Source organism: Anomaloglossus baeobatrachus, chromosome 5 (assembly GCF_048569485.1).
Source record: "Anomaloglossus baeobatrachus isolate aAnoBae1 chromosome 5, aAnoBae1.hap1, whole genome shotgun sequence".
NCBI lineage: Eukaryota > Metazoa > Chordata > Amphibia > Anura > Aromobatidae > Anomaloglossus > Anomaloglossus baeobatrachus.
The window spans coordinates 358,893,527-358,913,911 of record NC_134357.1 but is presented as its reverse complement, the minus strand read 5'-3'; the positions used below and the strand labels follow the sequence as shown (position 1 = coordinate 358,913,911).

At 41.4% G+C, this 20,385-nt stretch overlaps 1 protein-coding gene across 2 annotated transcripts in view; it reads right to left on the bottom strand.

The window, feature by feature from the left end:
* Positions 1 to 346: 346 nt before the first annotated feature.
* The window catches only part of RALY (RALY heterogeneous nuclear ribonucleoprotein), a 325,218-nt gene continuing 305,179 nt past the window's right edge, over positions 347 to 20,385 (bottom strand). For both annotated transcript variants that reach the window (XM_075349937.1, XM_075349938.1), the window contains 3 exons: positions 14,831 to 14,979; positions 14,486 to 14,525; positions 347 to 5,689 (listed from right to left, as the gene is read on the bottom strand). In XM_075349937.1, the coding sequence (XP_075206052.1) occupies positions 14,490 to 14,525; positions 14,831 to 14,979 (185 nt within the window). In that variant the 3' untranslated portion in view covers positions 347 to 5,689; positions 14,486 to 14,489. The remainder of the gene's footprint in view (positions 5,690 to 14,485; positions 14,526 to 14,830; positions 14,980 to 20,385) is intronic.

The window sequence follows — 20,385 nt, the reverse complement described above, 5'->3', positions numbered from 1 at the left end:
ACCAGCCCTGCAGTCTCTGCCGCGGCTGTCACCTGCATCCGACCCCCAGTGAATTTAAACAACGCATCTTCTTCACTGGGGACCAGAAGCAGCGTCAGCGGGGCATGGCCTATGCCGGACACTGTCCACAGACAGCTCCGGAAGAATCAGGTAAGGCGGGACTTTCCGTTCTCCGTGTGTTATTACGTATAACACACGGAGAACACGCATGTGCCACAAACACGGCACACGGGGAGCAAACCACCCCTTTAATACGTCCGTGTGAAGTGAGCCTAAGCAGTTTTCTGGAGATCACGGATAAGTTTCCCACGAATAGCTTTTCTGCTAGAATAATGAGCCACAAGACTTTAATTTTACAAGATCCTTTATTTACAGCATCAGATAGCACAGATTTGACACGCTTTCCATACATAGACACAATAGTTTTTACACACAAGTATATACTGTAGATCAGTGTGATCCTAGCCTTCTCCACCTGAGTTTGGTGATCACCATCAGCTTTTATTATTATTACTATGCACTCACTTCCCACATCACAAGAAAGACCCATATTGTAACAGTACATTTATCTGTATTGAAATAAGGTATTTAAAAAAAGTTAGAAAACATTTTTATCTTTATCCGTAATTACATCCCTTATATGTACATAAAGCAGCTTCTGCCCTCATGTAAATTAGTGACACTGTGTGACTTCCACTAGACCAGTGACCAGTGCGAAATGAGGAGATCGCCAGGAACCTACTAATTCAGACCCCTCAAAGGAGAAAATGGCCCATAGGACAGTATAGGGTATTTTTTTAAGTATAGACATTATATTTATATATATATATATATATATATATATATATATATATATATATACACACACACATATATTTTATTACATATGATAGATGTTGCTTAGCTTAGTTTACTCACTACAGTTTAGTTTTTATTCCAACTGTGTTGACTACAATATGGTCCACACAATCCAGCTCCATAAACTTGACGTTTATGGAGCTGGATTGTGTGGACCATATTGTAGTCATGTTTAATCCCTTGATGACCTGTGACATATATTGACTTCACAGGTCAAGTGCGTGGAGCGTCGAATTGGCTCAGGAGCTGGTCCCGCTCTATACTGGCTAGATGCCAGTTTGCAGACGCCTCCTTTCATTTAGTATAAGCACTGGAGAGAGATTCTTACGGACCTCTCTGTCTGGCCCATAGATCTTAACAGCGCATTTAAGAAAAACATGGATTTTTCTGGAATAAGACAGATTGCAGAGATCAAGGAATCATTTTATTGAACGTTCTATAACCCACATTTTGATGGCTTATGAGGGTTGACCCCCTTGACAGATTCCCTTTAAAATAAGAAAAACCTCAAATAGTTACTGGCAGAACTTGAAAGTGACAAAAGTAATTTTTAATTTAAATTTCCTGACTAACTAATCAAAATACAACATTGCTTTTCAATTGTGGTTCAACAGAGAAATAATAAAAAAAAAATAATGAAAATGGCCTGGTCAAATATGTTGGTACTCCTTGAAAAGATTGAAAATACTTTCACTATTGGCACATGTTAAACTAAGGTGTGTCCTCTAATTAGTATCATGGGTGTCAACAAACTTGTAATAAGTTAGTCTACCTATTTACAGGGTGAAAAGTAGTCACTGTGCTTTTTGGCATCAAGCTGTGTACTACACTGAACATGGAAAGCTAAGGAGAGAGTTGTATTAGAAGATTAGAATGAAAATTATAGACAAATATGTGAAAGGTAATGGGTATAAGACCATGTTCTAAGAGCTTGATGTTCCTGTTACTAAAATTACACATATTTAGATGTTTAAGGTCTATTGAACTGTAGCTAACAAGAGAAAATTTAACTATAAATTGAAGAAACAGACAATATAACTGGTAATCAAAGAACCCAGAACAACTGTCAAAGAGTTTAGAGTTGAACTCCAAGGTCATATTACTTCAGTGTCAGATCTCTCCATCTGTCTCTGTCTTGGCCAAAGTGGATTTCATAAAAGATGAATGAGGAGAAAAGCACTGTTGAACGCAAATAATGAAAAAGGGGAGACTGAATTTTGCCAAAATGCATATTGACAAGCCACAAAGCTTTTGGGAAAATGTCCTTTGGGCAGATAAAGTTTACAAAGAAAGAACATTGTATCAAATATGGAGGCTGGTCAGTTATGTTTTGGGGCTACTTTGCTGCATTTGGCAAAGGATGTCTTGAGTCTGTCAAGACTATCATTCTGTACCAAAATGTGTTGCCTAGTGTCAGAAAACTTGGTCTGAGTCGCTGGTCATGGGTCCTCTAATAGGATAATGACTCAAAACACAGCTAAAATATCCAAGAATGACTAAGAGGAAAGCACTGGACTCTTCTGAAGTGATCTTATGTGAACCTTGATCTAAATACAATTGAACATCTGTGGAAGGAGCTAAAACATGCAGTCTGGAGAAGACACCTGCACAACTGAGACAACTGGCACACTTTACTCTTGAGGAGTGAGCCAAAATACCTGTATAGAGGTGCATGTGAGAATTGGATCACAGGTGCGGAGAAGATGGAGAGCTGAATTTCTCCATCTTTTCCATTGTCTGTCAGCGTTTATTGGACTGCACTCAGATGAGTGCAGTCCGATGTTTCACATGCACTGATAAACTTATATGGAAGCGTGTGATCCGAGATATACTGCCAATTGCAGTATACAGGGATTTTTTTTTCTCATACTGAACCGGCATGAGAAAAAAAAGACTGATCAGCACTGCTCAATATTATAACATTGGAGGTAGTGCTATCCGATAAAACATCAATAATAATTGTCCATTTTATTCGTAAATGTAAGAGAACCCATAGTAACATAATTGTTAGACTTCATTCACAAGCTCCAATTTTTTTGTTTTGGCATTACCCTGAATGTGTAGCCAAATTTGTTCTGAGGCATTGTTCACACATCTATATTTCCTATGCATCGATATTTCTTTATTTTTCAATATGTGGAAATCTCCACCAAAAATTGTTTGTATTTTTCCCATACAAATCACATGGTTTTTAAAGAAATACACCCAGTTTTTCACTCTGCAATTATTGTACTTATTTCCATTTAGTTCAGCCTCCGTCTGTCTTCCCTTCAGCCTCCATCTTGAGTTCTACCTGTCATCCTGTGTGTTATTTCTCTATGATCTGCAATCAATCTCATATTGCTTCAACACAGCATCTCTGGCTAGAACCAGTAGCATCTATATCTGTTGGTGTGACAATGTGATTATTCTTCCCTCTATGATCTCCAAAATCAAGTAATAAATTATACAGTATACAATAAGGGAAGCTGAACTGTGATCTCATATGTTATAACTGTGTGACAGAAGCTGTACAGTCATCATCATTTCATTGAGCTTGTTTTCTCTGCTCCAACCCCTTTCCCGTGGAGAATATCAGTGGTACATTCCATGCAATTGGAAATTGACTGAGATGGTGATGCCATTTAGAGAACATACGGCCATGTAATTTCCTGGGGGTATCATTGATCATATGACCTATCAGAAGTGAAGTATACCATGAATCTCCAGAAAGAAAGGGATAACTAAATAAGGTAATACTAGCTGAATTATATATGGTGGGAATCTAGTGATAGGATACATTTAAGAAAAAAAAATAAAATCTAAAACCTGAAGTTCTATTTTAAGGCCTCAGGCACCTATAATTACAATCATTGGAAAGGAAGGAGGGGAGGGAAACATATCAAGCACCGATGTCCTTAAAAAAACGCGAACTTTATTGAATCATCATAAAAATCTATATAATATAAATATATATAATTAATAATATTATAATAAACCAAACTCTCCATATTAACGCCTTACGAGTTTCAGAGAAAGACTCCTTAATCATAGTCAAATACCTATTTGCCTATGATTAAGGAGTCTTTGCCTATGATTAAGGAGTCTTTCTCTGAAACGTGTAAGGCACAGTAAGGCATATGGAGAGTTTGGTTTAGTCCATTATATATATTTTTATGAGGATTCAATAAAGTTCAAGATTTTTTAAGGACATCGGTGCAGGATATGTTTCCCTCCCCTCCTTCCTTTCCAATGATTATGACAGCTGTGGACGCCAGCCACAGATACTGTGCACCGACCCAAATGGACATCTAGACTCGGAGACGGGTGAGCTGGAAATTGTGTTTTTTGTTATTTCTACATATAATTACAGCCATCAAGTTATAATGAGATGTAATACACCATATGCAGAAGTCTATAGGTACCAACAGCTGCCTATGATTTTAATATTGTAGATATTACAGGTGTAAAGACAACACACCCAGGACCATAAGAAATAGGCAACAATCTCTGGCCGTTCTATAAAGAATATTGAAGCATGGCCATGCAGCCACCGCATCATTTAAGCAATTTGTGGAACTAACACCTCTACAAATCCCATGGATGGGTGACAACTAGTGATGGACTAGTGATCGCCGCTGTTCATTACTCGATTGAGCATCAGGTGAGTACCGAGTATAATGGAAGTCAATGGCTAGCACAAGCATTTTCAAACTAAGATGCTCAAGGCTCAATCAAATAACGAGCTTTGGCGATCACGCTTGCCTCACTAGTGAGCACTTCTTACAGGAATAGCCCTATAAAATAGAGCTACTGGGAAACCATTGAATGTCATTGCTCGAATGTTGTCATAGATTCTGTGCTGCAACTCATATGATCCAATAGTTCTGTATTACAGGCGCCAGGGCACTCTGCTACTGAATGGTAACTCCATAGGGTACTGTTGTAACCTAACCTTAGGAGAAATATTTCTAGGAGGTTCTCAGTATAAATCCTCATTCAGACATCCATAATGAGCCCAAATTGTAGCGTCTTTATTATGCCTGCAAATCCCAGCTCAACCACGGGGCGTAATGACCTAGAGCAACAGCATTATATATATATAGTACTGTTATTTCTGGCCATTAGACCTACAGTACCATTGGAGCTAATCTGGCAATCCTAATACAGAGTTTGGGTATGAAAAGATTTTTTGCACTTTGTAATTCGGCCATGTGCATGAGACCTAAGGTGTCTCTGTTACCATTTGATTCCAAATGTGCTTTACAGTGAACTTTCCACCAGATTCCTATTTTTATTCTTTCTATTCCCTACTATAGAGAATTTTCTTGCTGGTCAATATTAATATATTCACATCTGACATCCCGTTTTCATGCGATTTTGCAAAACTAAGCCATTGTGATAGGATTCTGCTGTAATTGCAGCAATAAAATGTGACTTGACCACACTGTGAAAATAAATCCAAATTTAGAAGTACTACCAGTTACTGGTTCATGTTTTCCCCCGGCACCTGCCGTGTGCCATGGCTCATGAGCGCCCCCTAGCTAATCCTCTGAAGTAGAGGGCAATAATAGTCTGTTCCGGTCATATATCCGTCAGCATGGAACATATAGAACAAAGGATTGAAGGTCCAGTCTCTGGCTTTCATCGGTTCAGGTAAGGGTGAGTGCTCCCTTCTTCAGACTGGTCACTGCTGTCTCATATTATAAAATGATAAATAATACTTCATGGTTTTTTTTACATTTTCTGAAAATCCAGCCAACACTCTGGTTTCTCAGGGAGGCAGAATATAGGAGTCCATATACAGAACCATAGCCATTACCCCTCACAGATCACAAGCCGTCTCGAGCAGCTGCAAAGACAAAATGAAGAGTTATATGTAGATAGCAAATAATAGCAAAAGTGATCAAAGTATTGTGATTAAACTAGACCTTCCATTCAGTCACAGTACATAAGGTCCAGAATATCATGTACAAGTGCACCTCAATAAATTAGAATATCTTCAAAAAGTTCATTTATTTCAGTAATTCAATATAAAAAGGTAAACCCTTTTCTTATATAGAGTAATTACAAACACAGTGATCTATTTCATGTGTTTATTTCTGTTAATGTTGATGATTATGGCTTACAGCCAATTAAAACCCAAAAGTCATTATCTCAGAGAATTAGAATATTATATAAGACCAACTGAAATATGATTTTAAACTCAGAAATGTTGGCGCCTACTGAAAAGTCTGTACAGTAAATGCACTCTATACTTGGTCGGCTCCTTTTGTATGAATTACTGCATTAATGCGGCGTGGCATGGAGCCGATCAGCCTGTGGCACTGCTGAGGTGTTATAGAAGCCCAGATTGCTATGGTAGCAGCCTTCAGCTCGTCTGCATTGTTGGGTCTGGTGTCTCTCATCTTCCTCTTGACAATACTGCATAGATTCTCTGTGGGGTTCAGGTCAGGTGAGTTTGCTGGCCAATCAAGCACAGTGATACTGTGGATATTAAACCAGGTATTGGTACTTTTGGCAGTGTGGACAGGTGCCAAGTCCTGCTGGAATATGAAATTTCCAAAAAGCTTGTTGGCATAGGGAAGCATGATGTGCTCTAAAATTTCCTGGTAGACGTCTGCTCTGACTTTGGTCTTAATAAAACACAGTTGACCTATGCCAGCAGATGACATGGCTCCCCAAACCATCACTGATTGTGGAAACTTCACACTAGACCTCAAGCAGCTTGGCTTGTGGCCTCTCCACTCTTCCTCCAGACTCTGGGACCTTGATTTCCAAATGAAATGCAAAATTTACTTTCATATGAAAACAACAAGCAATGACCCTTTGTGGCTTACCCTCCTTGTGGAGTGTGTCCATGACTGCCTTATGGACATTTGTCAAGTGAGAAGTCTTCCCCATGAGTGTAGCCTACTTAACCAGACTAAGGGACCATTTTAAACACTTAAGAACCCTTTGCAGTTTTTTTGTGGTAATTATTCTAATTTTCTGAGATAATGACTTTTGGGTTTTCATTGGCTGTAAGCCATAATCATCAACATTAACAGAAATAAACAATTGAAATAGATCACTCTGTCTGCAATTTCCATTTTTGTATTGCATTACTGAAATAAATTAACTTTTTGATGATATTCTAATTTATTGAGATGCACCTGTATATAGGGGTAACAGGCAGAGCTGTGGAGTCGGTAAGCCAAACCTTCGACTCTGACTCCGACTCCGACTCCTCAATTTCTCTTGCACCGACTTCGACTCCGACTCCGACTCCTACATATATTGCTTATAGTTAGGTGAAGAATTTACTGTAGTACATGAACATGTGTATGTGAACATCAGACATTTAATAATTTTTATGATACAATAATCAATATATTTGGATAGAACATAAGATATATTTATTGGATACAACTTTAGAACACAAAAAACTGTAATAAATTGTAAATATGTAATACACTATGTAATATACAGTAGATTACATATATATCTTGTGTGTGTATTTATCTTGTGTGTGTATATATATATATATATATATATATATATATATATACACTGTATAATTGTATTACGTATTTACAATTTATTAGTTTTTTGTGTTCTAAAGTTGTATTCTAATAAATATATTTTATGTTCTATCTAAATATCTTGATTATTGTATCATAAAAATAATTAAATGTCTGATGTTCACATTGTACTACAATACATTTTTCACTTAAATATAAGCATTATACTAAAAGTTATTATTTAGTAAAATATTCAGCACATTCTGGATTGCACAACTGTCCCCAATTTATTATATATTTTAGGAGTCGGAGTCGGTGCATTTTATACCGACTCCGACTCCACCAAAATGAGCTCCGACTCCATGACTCCGACTCCGACTCCACAGCCCTGGTAACAGGCCTGTCGTTTGTCCTAATTTACCATAAAATCTGAAGATCTTCAGGTAAATTCACAGTTACCAGAAAATGGCATTTAAAAAATCGAGGCGTAAAAAGGCAATTTTTGAAACTATTATCCAAAAATTGCAAAAGCATACTTCTGTCCTAAAAATATCTTTATTTATTATAGCCTATGACACTGATGAAGATAGTTTAACACTGAAGATAAAACCTCTAGGTGCACCTAAAAACAATATACACACAGAGGTACAATATGGGCACATAACAGTCTGTGCATCTATAATACAGCCATGGCCATCCATCCTTAAGACCCATTCACACAGGATAATCATGGCCCTTAAAGGACCCCCAATCAGTGGTCATTTAATGGCCCGTTTAGACATGCTGAGCACACTTACATGTGCATTGAACGGTTATTAATACTGTACAATCATTCTCTGCGTATAAGAAACTATATTCTCAGCAGCACATCTCCTGGTTACACAGCGCAATGTGCTGCCAAGATCAATAATGTGTGAGCTTAATTAAAAATCATCTCGTCCTACAAACGAGCATTTTGCTAATTTGTTAGGTGATTGCTGGCTGGTTTAGACTGGCCAATAATCAGGAAACAAGCGTTCTTAGGAAAGCTCATTCTTTATTATCAACATGTCTAATGGGCCCTTGAAAAATATAAGAGTTGGGACTGTTATGGCAAATGTGCATTTTATTTGTATGTTCATATAGCTAAGCAGGATGTCATGGCTGAAAGTTTTGACACCCTTGAAAATGTTCCAGAAAATGAAGCATTTTTCCCAGAAAATTATGGCAATTATGCACGTTTTATTATACACGTGTTCTTTTTCTGTATTGAAACAACAGCAAAAAACAAGAAAAAAAAAAGGCAAATTGGACATAATTTCACACACAACTCCAAAAATGGATCTTGAAAAATATTGTAGGCACCGTCAATTTAATATTTGGTTGAACACCCTTTGGAATAAATAACTGCAATTAATCACTTCCTATTACCATCAACAATCTTCTTACATTTTTCAAATGGAATTTTGGACCACTCTTCTTTTACAAACGGCTCCCGGTCTCTCATATTTGAAGGTTACCTTCTCCAAACGAAAAATGGGTGTTCAATAGGATTTAGATCCGGCCTCATTGCTGGCCACTGCAGAGCTCACCAGCGCTTTGTTCCATCCATTTCTGGGTGGTTCTTGAAGTATGTTTGGGGTCATTGTCCTCCTGGAAGATACATGACCTAGAAAGCAAATCCAGATTTTTGACACTGGGCACTGCATTGTGACCCAAAATCCTTTGGTGATCTTCAGATTTCATGATGCCTTGCACACTGTCAAAGCACCCAGTGTCAGAGGCAACAAAACAACCCTAAAATATCTTTGAACATATATCTTATTTAACTGTCGGTTCTGTGTTCTTTTCTTTGCAGGCCTCATTCCATTTTCGGTAAACAGTAGAATGATGTAGTTTATTTAAAAGCTTTATCTTGGTCTCATCTGTCCACAAGACGCTTTCTCTGAAAGATTTTGGCAAACTGTAATCTAGCATTTTTATATCTATGTCAACAGTGGGGTCCTTCTGGGTCTCTTCCATAGCGTTTCATTTCATTAAAATGTTGACAGACACTAATGCACCTTGAGCCTGCAGGACAGTTTGAATTTCTTTGGAATTTGATTGGGGTTGGTTATCCATTATCCAGACTATCCTGCTTTGCAACCTTTCATCAAGTTGACTCTATTGTTCAGGCAGATTGGCTAAAGTGCTAAGGGTTGTAAGGTTCTTGTTTATGTTGCACACTTTGGACAAAGAACATCAAGCTCTCTTGAGATGGAATTTTGAGATTATTTATATTTTTCAACAATTTTGGTTCTCAATTTCTCAGACAGTTCTCTTCTCTTTCTGTTCTCCATGTTTAATGTGGCACAAATAGTCACACAATGCAAAGATTGAGTCAACTTCTCCCCTTTTTATCTGGTTTCAGGTATAATATCCATATTGCCCACACCTGTTATTTGCCACAGGGGAGTTTGAACAACCATCAGATGCTTGACACAAAGTTGTTTACCCACAATTTTGGAAAGCTGCCAACAATTTTGTCTGGACTATTTTGGGGGTTTTATATGAAATTATGTCCAATTTTCCATTTTTTTCTCTGTTTTTTTTTGTGTTTTTTTTTTTGGTGTTGCTCCAATACATACAAAGTAAATATTCATGTGTATAAGGGGTGCTTCACACACAGCGAGCTCGCTGCCGAGATCGCTGCTGAGTCACGCTTTTTGTGACGCAGCAGTGACCTCATTAGCGATCTCGCTGTGTGTGACACTGAGCAGCGATCTGGCCCCTGCTGCGAGATCGCTGCTCGTTACACACAGCCCTGGTTCGTTTTCTTCAAAGCCGCTCTCCCGCTGTGACACACACATCGCTGTGTGTGACAGCGAGAGAGCGACAAATGAAGCGAGCAGGGAGCAGGAGCCGGCGTCTGACAGCTGAGGTAAGCTTGTAACCAAGATAAACATCGGGTAACCAAGGTGGTTACCCGATATTTACCTTAGTTACCAGCCTCCGCAGCTCTCACGCTGCCTGTGCTGCCGGCTCCGGCTCTCTGCACATGTAGCTGCTGTACACATCGGGTTAATTAACCCGATGTGTATAGCAGCTAGGAGAGCAAGGAGCCAGCGCTAAGCAGTGTGCGCGGCTCCTTGCTCTCTGCACATGTAGCTGCATTACACATCGGGTTAATTAACCCGATGTGTACAGCAGCTAGGAGAGCAAGGAGCCAGCGCTCAGTGTGCGCGGCTCCCTGCACACAGCGCTGGTAACTAATGTAAACATCGGGTAACCATACCCGATGTTTACCTTAGTTACCAGTCTCCGCAGCTTCCAGTCGGCGGCTCCGTACAAGCGCAGCGTCGCTTGCACGTCGCTGCTGGCTGGGGGCTGTTCAGTGGTCGCTGGTGAGATCTGCCTGTTTGACAGCTCACCAGCGACCATGTAGCGATGCAGCAGCGATCCTGACCAGGTCAGATCGCTGGTCGGATCGCTGCTGCATCGCTAAGTGTGAAGGTACCCTAAGAAAACGTGTAATTGCTGGGAGAAATACTTCATTTTCTGTAACAATTTCAAGGGTGCTGACACTTTTGGCCATGACTATATATAGGTGTGTATTAGCTATTTAAGAAGTCTTGTTCATAAAAGCAACAAGACCGAATGTTGGTTCACTTGACACTGCAAAAAATGCCGAGACGGTTTAAACTAGTTCTCATGAATCTATGATTTACAGCCTTTACATTGTTATCCTATATATCATTTTTTTGGTAGTGTACTAAAATTTCCCTATTTCTGTGAGTACAATTTAGGCTATGTGCACACGCTGCGTTTTTTTGACGCTGCGTTTTTGTGCGTTTTTGGCCGCTAAAAACGCACAAAAACGCAACTGCGTCGAAAAAACGCGGCAAAAAACGCACGCGTTTTGCCGCGATTTGGTGCGTTTTTTTGCTGCGTTTTGCTGCGTTTTTGCTCACTGCGTCCTTATGCGTTTTTTATCAGTGAACAAAAAAAAAAAAGGTCTGATGTCATTTCCTTCTTCAATGTGTTCTTCATTCTCCACTAGTGTATGCAGAAGAGCAGACAGCTGCAGAACTACAAGGCTCAGCATCCTCGATCCAATAGTGTATGCAGGAGAGCAGACAGCAGCTGTCGAACTACAAGGCTCAGCATCCTCCATCCAATAGTGTATGCAGGAGAGCAGACAGCAGCTGTCGAACTACAAGGCTCAGCATCCTCCTTCCAGGACTGTATGCAGGATTTCTTTGCCCCCCCAAAAAAAAAAAATGACGTGGGCTTCGCCATATTTTTGTATGCTAGCCGGGTACAGCAGGCAGGTACGGGCTGGCCCCAACCCCCAGCTGCCTATTTGTACCCGGCTGGGAACCAAAAATATAGGGAAGCCCTTTTTTTTTTAAATTATTTCATGAATTTCATGAAATAATTTAAAAAAAAAATGACGTGGGCTTCGCCCAATTTTTGAGTCCAGCCGGGTACAACTAGGCAGCTGGGGATTGAAATCCACAGTGCAGGGTGCCCATGCTTTCTGGGCACCCCCGCTGTGAATTGCAGTCCCGCAGCCACCCCAGAAAATGGCGCTTTCATAGAAGCGCCATCTTCTGGCGCTGTATCCAACTCTTCCGGCTGCCCTGGTGACGGGTGGCTCGCCGGGTAATAATGGGGTTAGGGCTAGCTGTATATTATCAGCTGGCCCTAAGCCCGAAATTCATGGTGTCACGCCAATATTAGACATGGCCACCATGAATTTCTAGTAAAGATAAAAAAAAACACAACACAGAAAAATATTTTTATTAGAAATAAAACTCAACACAATTAGTGACTCCATCTTTATTGAAATAAACCCCCCTCCGCAGTAATCCTGGGTTAGGGTCCCGCGCCGTCCAATCCAGATCCAATATCATCTGATCGGTTTGCTGGAAGGCAAAGCGATCAGATGATGTGTCAGGATCAAGTGCCTGAATCCCATCACACATCAGCTGATTGTATAAAAGCCGATTATACAATCAGCTGATGCATCAGTGCAAAAAAAAAAAAAATAATACTCACTTATGTGCTGATTACCGGCATCTCCTGGAGCGATGGGGCGGGAGTCTGATCCTGTCCGATCGCAGCAGCAGCTGCCGGTAATCAGGGATGAAGTCTCCTGACGAATCTGCTGATACCGGCCGGGCGCCCGCGTCACCGCGATACTTACGATCACCTGATGCGTCAGGTGACTGCATCAGGTGATCCATCGCCAGGTCCTGCATCCATCGGAGGTTTCCCGGCCGTCTGCACACAGCCGGAGCGGCGGTACCGGGAGGAGATGGGAGCGGGCATGGCACCGCGAGGCTGCAGACAGGTGAGTATAACTTTTTTTTTTTTTTCTACTGTTAACTTTTGTTTTTGCAGCCGCTTCCACCTCCCGCCCAGACATGGCGCCGCACGGCAGCATACATGCCCAGGACGGGAGATGGAAGCGGCGGTGACGGTACCGGGAGGATTCACGCTTCTGTATATACTGACAGAAGGAATCCTCTTCCTGTACACGTCACTTTACTACCCACCTCCTGCGCTTATAGCTGCGTTTTTGGTCTTAGAAACGCACCAAAACGCACCAAAACGCAGCTATTTGCGTTTCTCATTGCGTCTTTCAACATCCCATTGAACTCAATGGATGAAAAGCGCAGTGAAAAACGCGGGAATAATTGACATGCTGCGTTTTTGTGGTCACCACAAAAACGCAGCTGAAAAAAAACGCTGTGTGGGGACAGCAAAAATGAAAACTCATAGACTTTGCTGGGGAAGCAAAGTCATGCAGTTTTGAGGCCAAAAACGCACCCGAAAAACGCGCAAAAACGCCGAGAAAAACGCACTGTGTGCACATAGCCTAACACCCCAGTATTTGTGTATTGGACTGACTGAGACTCCTGTGTGTCTTCTTGTCTCCAATGGATTGTCCCTTAATTTGACCAGCGCCGGCAGATCTGGAGACCCCTTGTGTCTCACCCAAAAGTAGCTTACCCAGAAAAGGGGTTTCTAAAGGCCACTCCACACATAACGAGATCGCTAACGACATCGTTGCTACATCACAGTTTCTGTGACGAAACAACGACTTCACCAGCGATCTCGTTATATTTGACACGTACCAACGATCCACCCCCTGCTGTTAGATTGTTGGTTGTTGCTGAATGTCCTGGGCCATTTTTGGCTTGTTGGAGTCCTGCTGGTCAGGATCGATCTATATGTTTGACACCTAACAACGATCTCGTTAACGACCTAGATGAGAACTTAAAGTGTGACACGTAGGCGTGTAGTTGCGTCACCTTTTCCGCGCCCCCTCTGCACTGATTGGTTGGTGCTGAGAACAGTAAGCAAACACTCGGGAACGAAGGAAGGATGAATCCAGGTGCAGATGCAGCTTCGATCCGAAAAGCAAGCAAGCAACCGGGAACAAAGTACGAATGAATCTGGGTGGAGTCGCAGGTTCTATCCTCAAAGCAAGGCTCAAAAGGGACAAAGGATGTAGCGATACAAAGTTGCCTTCTAGGCCGGCCGCCTAATCAGAACGCAGTATTGGCCACCAATCGGAGCGGAGGGGTGTGGAAAAAGCGATGCATATGCACGCCTACGTGGCTTACAGCGTCAAACACTACGCCCCTATTCAAGGTCGGAATAGTTACATAGCTGCTGTGTGACAGGGTCCCAACGACCAACAAGATCGTTATACAGGGCGCTGCATCGTTACTAAAGTAGTTGGGAAAATGACTGTGTGACATCTCACCAACGATCTCACCAACGATTTAACAATGATCCGGAAACTGTGACGTAGTAACGATCTCGTTAACGATCTCATTATGTGTGACTGGACCTTAAGACAAGATTGAGCTGAATGATTGTCGTTTATCACTTTGTTGTAAATTCAGACTAATCAATAATGGTAATTGCCCATCTAGAAAAGCATCTTGTGTGCGCACACATCCTGTGTAAGCTAAGAGCTCCTTTATTTAGTTGGTGAAATTGACACTTTTCCCCTCTCGACATTAAACAAATTGGATATCATGTAGATAATTGAGGTGTAGTATGAAAGTTTTTCCATTTCACAGCTATGAAGGCAGAAGTAATCCAGAATAATTATCGGGTTATTAGGAATCGATTAAGTTTGAATGTATTTAGATGAATTGGCACTGTACCTTGTTAGTGGAGAGATGAGTTTGTATAGTGGCTGTTCTCCTGTAAAACAAAAATGTGAAATCTGAGAGGCCGACCTTCTGGTACTCTGTATCTGCCATTAATTAACAATCTCGTTTATCTAGCAGATAATGGCCGCTCTGGGCCCAGCTAAATGAAGACTACTTGAAGTGACTTTTTAGCCTCAGAATTTCAATGACGGTCAGTTCTTCTTTATGACGGATGGGATACATAATGAGCAAACTGGTCTTGACGGCATTAATGGTTACTGTATGTACTTAGATAAGTTTCATAGGTTCATACATAGGGTCACTGCTCCCGTCTTCTCTCTACAATGCAGTTCATACCAGGTCATCTGTGCAGTCATCATGTACAAGCTCTTCTCCTTCATCTCCATTAAGAGCCTCTTCTGTGACAGTGTCGCCCGCTTCTGAAGTGCTGTCATCTTGGGAGAATTCGCTCCGGCTGCAGTCTGATTTCTTCCTTGATGCTATGGCTGGGGCAAGCGGCAGATGTTAGCATGTATTACGTATACAGAAAAGTACTTAAAGGGAAACTGTCAGGTGCAATATGCACCCAGAACCACGAGCAGTTCTGGGTACATATTGCTAATCCCTGCCTAACTGTCCCTGTATACACTAGTATAGATAAAAAGATCTTTAGAAAAAGTATTTCTAAAGATCTTTTATCTTATGCTAATGAGCGAGGGCAGTAGCCCCCTGGGTGTTATATCCCCCGACTAGCCACCCTCTTAGCATGTTAGTACGCCTACAGGGGCGTAACTAACATGCTATTCAATGCAGCTTCACGAGCAGTGACGCGTGTACCTGTGTTTGCTGTGACCGCGCTTCTGAATGCCGGGCACTTCCGGTCATGCGCAGCATAAAGATGGGTGTACGCATCCCGGCTTCAGAGAGGTCTACCGCGCATGACTGGAAGTGTCGGGCAATCAGAAGCGCAGTCACAGGTACGCGCGTCACTGCTGGTGATGCTGAATTGAATAGCATGTTGGTACACCCCTGTGGGCATACTAAAATGCTAAGTGGGCGGCTAGTCGGAGGATATAACGCTCTTGGGGCTAGTCCCTGGCCTCATTAGCATAAGATAAAAGATCTTTAGAAATACTTTTTCTAAAGATCTCTTTATCTATACTAGTGTATGCAGGGACGGTTAGGCAGGGATTAGCAATTTGCACCCAGAACTGCTCATGGCTCTGGGTGCATATTGCACCTGACAGGTTCCCTTTAACAAGTGTACACATTTATCATTACCAAGCATCTACATAGAAACTGAGAACTAATTCTGCACAATTGCAACCCATATAGCAGATGACAAGACTGGTTTTGAAGCCTTGTATAAGCAATGAGACTCCTTTCGACGCCATGCTAACTGCTAAATATCCTCTTATGTTGGATGCCAACAATGTATAGAGCCAACAGCATTAATGGTCACTATCCTATATCAATAGTAACTAAGGTCAGATAAGATGCCTTGCAGCGTTCATGTTACTCTAGGGGAAAAAGAGTTGGAAGTGTTTCTCATGTGGCTGTAAATCACTGTCTAACTATGTGTTAGTAACAAATAAATCATGATTCACTGCATTCCAATGGCCTTCAAGTGTCACCATTCCATTCACAGTGGTTTCAGTGTATCCATTAAAATGTCTCTCTGGCAATAGAAAAAAAAATAAAAAAGAGAAAGAAACTGTCAAATAAATTCCTATATATTTAAAAAGCAAACACTCATTTTGTCTATGGTGGAAATTACTTGCACATTAAAATGGTCATCTTGTTACGATGACAGCAAACTGTCCTAAAATGTTAGAACAGTGATTAGGTAAGAAGAGGCTGCTCACACTGCTGTGCACCATATCTTCCTGATCTAATAATGGAGATACGGGTGGTGCTGAGTTAAGAAGAGGCTGCTCACACTGCTGTCCAACCGCCACCCTCTCTGGCTGATCAAATACTGTAGATACCAGCAATGCTTAGGTAACAAGAAGCTGCTGCCCACCTTGTCTATCTTGTCTAATACTGCAGAAACCAAGGTGCTGAGTTAAGAAAACCCTGCTCACACTGCTGTCCAACCTCCATCCTACCTGTGTGATCTAATACTGGAGATATCAGAAGTGCTGATGTAAAAAGAGGCTGCTACACTACTGCTCTTCTGCATACTGCCCAACCATGATAGGAAAAAACACTTTCCAAACCGTGCCCAGTCTTTTATATGTGCCTATAAAGAATTATTACTCCTAGTGAGGACTATTAGTGTTCCCACACAATACAATACACCTTTCAGGGCCTACACAGTACTCACACAAACAGTATGATGCTCACAATGGTTCACTACACAGTGTGTTCTCTCCACATTCCCCTCCTGCAGTATCATGCTGCACAGCTCATCCCCACAGTGCCATCCATAAAGTGTATGATTCTGCCCGTGCCCCCAAAAAATATGATGTCACCACTGTACATTTCCCTCACACAGTTTGATGCCCACAAAATGTTCTTACATCCCCCCACACACAATATGATGAACTCACACAGTATAATGCCACTCCACACTGATTGATGCCACCATAGTCACCCCCGCTCCCACACAGTATGATTACCTCATAATGCTCACCACACAGTATGATGTCACTCTACACAGAATAACGCCCCACAGTACCCCCACACATTATAATGCTCCACAGTACCCCTACATATTATGACCTCACATCACCTCACACAAAATATGATGCCCCTACATTTTTTTCTACACACAGTATGAAACTCCCACAGTCCCTATCATGCTATTTGATGTCCCCGCAGTTATCCCCACACACTACGATACCTCACCACCACTCACACTGTATAAAGTCTCTATAGAGGTTCTCAGGGAAAGACCCTTTTGGAAAGTGTATTCAGTTGAATCCCTGCTCTCCTGCTACTCAGCTGGTCTCTGCTCTTCAGTCTCGTGATCCGAAAATGTCACACGACCTCATGTCCTTGCTGCTTCTTCATTGGAGGCACCATTATAAAGTAGAAGTAAGAATGTAACCCTGACCTTCTGGGTCAGCTCCTCAAAAATACAATACTGTCCTGCTTGATTCTGTAACACTAGAAATACCATGGGTGTCGAGATAAGAAGAGGATGCTCATACTCCTGTCCACCCTGTCTTTTCTAATGCTGAGCAGCTTGAAAATAATCTATATACAGTTAGGTCCAGAAATATTTGGACAGTGACACAAGTTTTGTTATTTTAGCTGTTTACAAAAACATGTTCAGAAATTCAATTATATATATAATATGGGCTGAAAGTGCACACTCCCAGCTGCAATATGAGAGTTTTCACATCCAAATCGGAGAAAGGGTTTAGGAATCATAGCTCTGTAATGCATAGCCTCCTCTTTTTCAAGGGACCAAAAGTAATTGGACAAGGGACTCTAAGGGCTGCAATTAACTCTGAAGGTGTCTTCCTCGTTAACCTGTAATCAATGAAGTAGTTAAAAGGTCTGGGGTTGATTACAGGTGTGTGGTTTTGCATTTGGAAGCTGTTGCTGTGACCAGACAACATGCGGTCTAAGGAACTCTCAATTGAGGTGAAGCAGAACATCCTAAGGCTGAAAAAAAAGAAAAAATACATCAGAGAGATAGCAGACATGCTTGGAGTAGCAAAATCAACAGTCGGGTACATTCTGAGAAAAAAGGAATTGACTGGTGAGCTTGGGAACTCAAAAAGGCCTGGGCGTCCACGGATGACAACAGTGGAGGATGATCGCCGCATACTTTCTTTGGTGAAGAAGAACCCGTTCACAACATCAACTGAAGTCCAGAACACTCTCAGTGAAGTAGGTGTATCTGTCTCTAAGTCAACTGTAAAGAGAAGACTCCATGAAAGTAACTACAAAGGGTTCACATCTAGATGCAAACCATTCATCAATTCCAAAAATAGACAGGCCAGAGTTAAATTTGCTGAAAAACACCTCATGAAGCCAGCTCAGTTCTGGAAAAGTATTCTATGGACAGATGAGATAAAGATCAACCTGTACCAGAATGATAGGAAGAAAAAAGTTTGGAGAAGAAAGGGAACGGCACATGATCCAAGGCACACCACATCCTCTGTAAAACATGGTGGAGGCAACGTGATGGCATGGGCATGCATGGCTTTCAATGGCACTGGGTCACTTGTGTTTATTGATGACATAACAGCAGACAAGAGTAGCCGGATGAATTCTGAAGTGTACCGGGATATACTTTCAGCCCAGATTCAGCCAAATGCCGCAAAGTTGATCGGACGGCGCTTCATAGTACAGATGGACAATGACCCCAAGCATACAGCCAAAGCTACCCAGGAGTTCATGAGTGCAAAAAAGTGGAACATTCTGCAATGGCCAAGTCAATCACCAGATCTTAACCCAATTGAGCATGCATTTCACTTGCTCAAATCCAGACTTAAGACGGAAAGACCCACAAACAAGCAAGACCTGAAGGCTGCGGCTGTAAAGGCCTGGCAAAGCATTAAGAAGGAGGAAACACAGCGTTTGGTGATGTCCATGGGTTCCAGACTTAAGGCAGTGATTGCCTCCAAAGGATTCGCAACAAAATATTGAAAATAAAAATATTTTGTTTGGGTTTGGTTTATTTGTCCAATTACTTTTGACCTCCTAAAATGTGGAGTGTTTGTAAAGAAATGGGTACAATTCCTACAATTTCTATCAGATATTTTTGTTCAAACCTTCAAATTAAACGTTACAATCTGCACTTGAATTCTGTTGTAGAGGTTTCATTTCAAATCCAATGTGGTGGCATGCAGAGCCCAACTCGTGAAAATTGTGTCACTGTCCAAATATTTCTGGACCTAACTGTACCTTTTACTGTTAAGCTATTTCAAGGTCAGCAGTGGAGCTTTTTTCTGCACATGCTCACAAGCACTTATCCTATTAATATTTTATGACAGATTTCTGGCAGTGTAGCAAGATGGCAGCCATGCTAATGTATTAGTGGTTACCTAACTTCCCAAGACAAAACAAATGTGATTTACTAATTGAAGGTATTTAGAAAATCATTCATAATTACATTTTCATGTTCTTTTTTTTCTATTCCAGGAGGATCACTTTAAGATGGAGGTGGCTCCCGACAGTAAACAGAATTCAGGAGAACAACACTGTGAATCACCACCTACATTATCAGCAGCTTGAATGTGTAGCTTATAACATCGGCTACTCTTTCGAGAAATACAAGGTGGCCATAAAATAACCTAAGGTGTTTTGAGCTGTGTACAGACTGACCTGGTGGACAGCATTGGCTGAAAACTGGTATGTATGTTATTCAAGGCATGGGGAAACGGAAGGCATCTTAATTTTTTTTTTATACCAAAACTCCCCACCAGGTGAAAAAGTGGCGCTGTACAGTGAGCGAGCGGCCCAACAACTGCGTGCCAATAATTGGAGATGTCACAATTGTTCCACACACTAGCATAACTGTTCAATATGGCATGGTGATCATGTTGATCCTATGCAGAACATGCTCGACGCTTGCGTGTAACATGTCTGGTTGGATGCTGCGCACTTCCAAAATGATACAGTTTTTGAGGTCCGCCAGGGGGTCAACATTTCCCAGATAAACATGCTCTTTCAAGTGTCCCCATAACCAGAAATCACAAGGATTGAGTTCGGGCGAAAGCGGTGGCCATGAATTAGGAAAGGAGCTGTTTAAAATCCTATCATCGGGAAAATGTGCACTCAGAACGTTCATGCATGAAGGTGGTCATCTGAAGACACTGCCGCTGTTGGAGTTGCGGAACGACCGGTATGTCCAACATTGTCTGGTATCTCGTATATCTGGTATCATACCACAGAACAATCCATAGCCAATTGCCATCCACTTCCATTCTCGCCAGAAACATGAATGCAAATAT